Below are 2285 nucleotides of genomic sequence, written 5' to 3'. Positions count from 1 at the left end.
CCTGAGGGGTGGCAGGCTCTTGAGGGAGGTGTACCCTCTGTTGGTCCCCACCAGCTGGCCAGCCACAGGTCTGGGGAGAACCCTAGCAGGTGAGGACAGGAAGCATTGAGAATCTGTGGAGTTCCCTTGTCAAGAAACTTTGCTGGAGAAATTGTCATCTTTCAATGCTCTCCTTATATCACCAGCACATTTTAACATTGAATTTGTGGTATTGTCTGTTATTATTATTGTCATTGCTTCTGCCATCTTATACCAAGCTAAATAATTGTTTCTGAAGGTATAACTGTAGCCCATTTATAAAAATCCTTTTAACTCAATTTTAAAATAAGTTTCCTTCAAAATTGCTGGCATTGTTAATGGTCACCTGTACTGATCTTTCACTGATTCAAAGGACTGTTAAAAAAGTAGATGCAGCACATTTGTGGCTTTATGCTTTCCTAGGAAAGAGTTTTGGCCCTGTGGTGATAGTGTGGTGTACAACCCCAAAACAACTGTTCAAACACCTTGCGGCGCGTGGTGTGGGAAGAGATGTGTTTCCATGGCACAGTGACAGGGATGTTCACAACGATTTGCCTCCATTCAGGAGGTGCTGATGTGGCTTCCTGCAATAACAAATACTGTTGTTTGATCTCTGGTGCAGAAGCTCTGATTGACACAGGGATAAAATCCACCCTCCCAAACACTGATGCAAGAGCCCAGTGGCTTAAAGGTCTGCCAGTGTGTTTGGCGTGTGTTTGCTCTTTTGGGTCCTGTCTGTGTTGGACTGGATTTTCTTTTTACTGTAGAATCCCCTGTGATGCTGGAAAACCACTACCTGCACTAGTGCCTGGCTCATTTCAGTTTTAGTCTCTGCTTATGCTTGCAGTGAGTGAAGTAATGGTCATCCTGGGCTTTCAGAAATGCTCCGCCTGTCTTAACTTGATGCTTTGAGGAGATGTTTGAGGGCATTGGCCTGGCCTATTCTTCCAGAGTGAAACTAGTGGTCAGTATTGTGTTAAACTCTTGACTGGGCTGAGTGCACTTGTAGTAACAGACCTTGGGCATTGCTGAGAACTGGCTCGCGTCGAAAGAGTGCAAAGGCCTGTTTGAGGCCTCCTGTGTGTTTACAGATTCAGGTTGACTTGGGTGCTCTGCTCACAAACTGAGAGCACAGCGCTCTAAAAAAGAGTATTGTGGTAACGTGTGGCGGTAGCTCCTCTCTGTGCTCACGTGTTGCAAAGACCAGTAAAAATACAGCACTTCCCTGGCACTCATCTGCTTTTATTTTTCTTCTTTAGGACTTGACTGGCATAGAGTCCATGGACCAATGTCGTCACACACTGGAGCAACACAACTGGAACATAGAGGTACCACTGCAAATAAGATTTGCATCTTTCCAAGTACCTGGATTGAATGGATCACTCTGAGGGAAGGGAGGGCCCTACCAGTAAGATCTAACCTGTCAGCCCCTGAATTTACGCTGTTAGCTGTTTATACCAGTGTCTCGAGACACCTGGAGCTTTGGAAGTGCAGAGCAGGTAGAGCTGTGAACAGTCACTTGGCTGGCATGCTGTGTAACTTCTCATAGTGCGCGTGTGCAGGCTGCCATGGAGGAACCTTTCCCTATGGAGAAGGGTGGTGGTGGTTAACCTGGGGCTGTAGGCAAATAATACCTACTGTTTGTGTCCAAAGTATAACATGAGTATTTTCTGCCATTCTTAAATGTCTGAAACCTCCCTTTGCTCTTTCTTGTGTCAAAGGCAGCTGTACAAGACCGACTGAATGAGCAAGAGGGTGTCCCAAGTGTCTTTAATCCTCCCCCATCGCGGCCATTGCAGGTCAATACAGCCGACCACAGGATCTACAGCTACGTTGTCTCAAGGCCACAGCCAAGGGCAAGTTATCTTGCAGTGGATTTTGTCCTTTGTGAAAAACAGAACTTGCAAGCAGGGAAAGAATTGTTTTCTTTGTATGCTGCTATCTCCTTTCTGAATGTTTTATCTTCTGAAACAAAATGTGGAGCTGTTCCCTCAGCCTCTGTTACCACTGTGGACGGTTTCTCCGTGGTGTGATTCACAGAACAAGACAACCTTCTTCATGTCATAGAATGTATTGCTGTGGCACAGTAAAGCTTTTTGATCAGTTCAGTTGGCAAAGCATTAACGTTTTTTAGAGGCCTCCTAAAACATACATTAACTGGAATACATTTCTTGCATTGATATTTCACAAACAAATTTGCCTGAGCACCTATAAGATGCAGTGCTGTTAATCCCTTTTTACAGTTAAGAAAATTAGCACGGAGCAAA

General features: G+C 45.0%; 1 protein-coding gene across 1 annotated transcript in view; it reads left to right on the top strand.

Moving 5' to 3' along the window:
• Positions 1-1281: 1281 nt before the first annotated feature.
• Positions 1282-2285, top strand: part of FAF2 (Fas associated factor family member 2) — an 8778-nt gene continuing 7774 nt past the window's right edge. The window contains exons 1-2 of the mRNA XM_010145628.1: positions 1282-1346; positions 1740-1874. Of these exons, the coding sequence (XP_010143930.1) occupies positions 1299-1346; positions 1740-1874 (183 nt within the window). The 5' untranslated portion in view covers positions 1282-1298. The remainder of the gene's footprint in view (positions 1347-1739; positions 1875-2285) is intronic.

The sequence above is a fragment of the Buceros rhinoceros genome, unplaced genomic scaffold, assembly GCF_000710305.1.
Source record: "Buceros rhinoceros silvestris isolate BGI_N320 unplaced genomic scaffold, ASM71030v1 scaffold40581, whole genome shotgun sequence".
Classification (NCBI taxonomy): Eukaryota; Metazoa; Chordata; class Aves; order Bucerotiformes; family Bucerotidae; genus Buceros; species Buceros rhinoceros.
The sequence above is the reverse complement of the archived record's forward strand: the minus strand, read 5'-3'. Positions and strand labels throughout refer to the sequence as shown.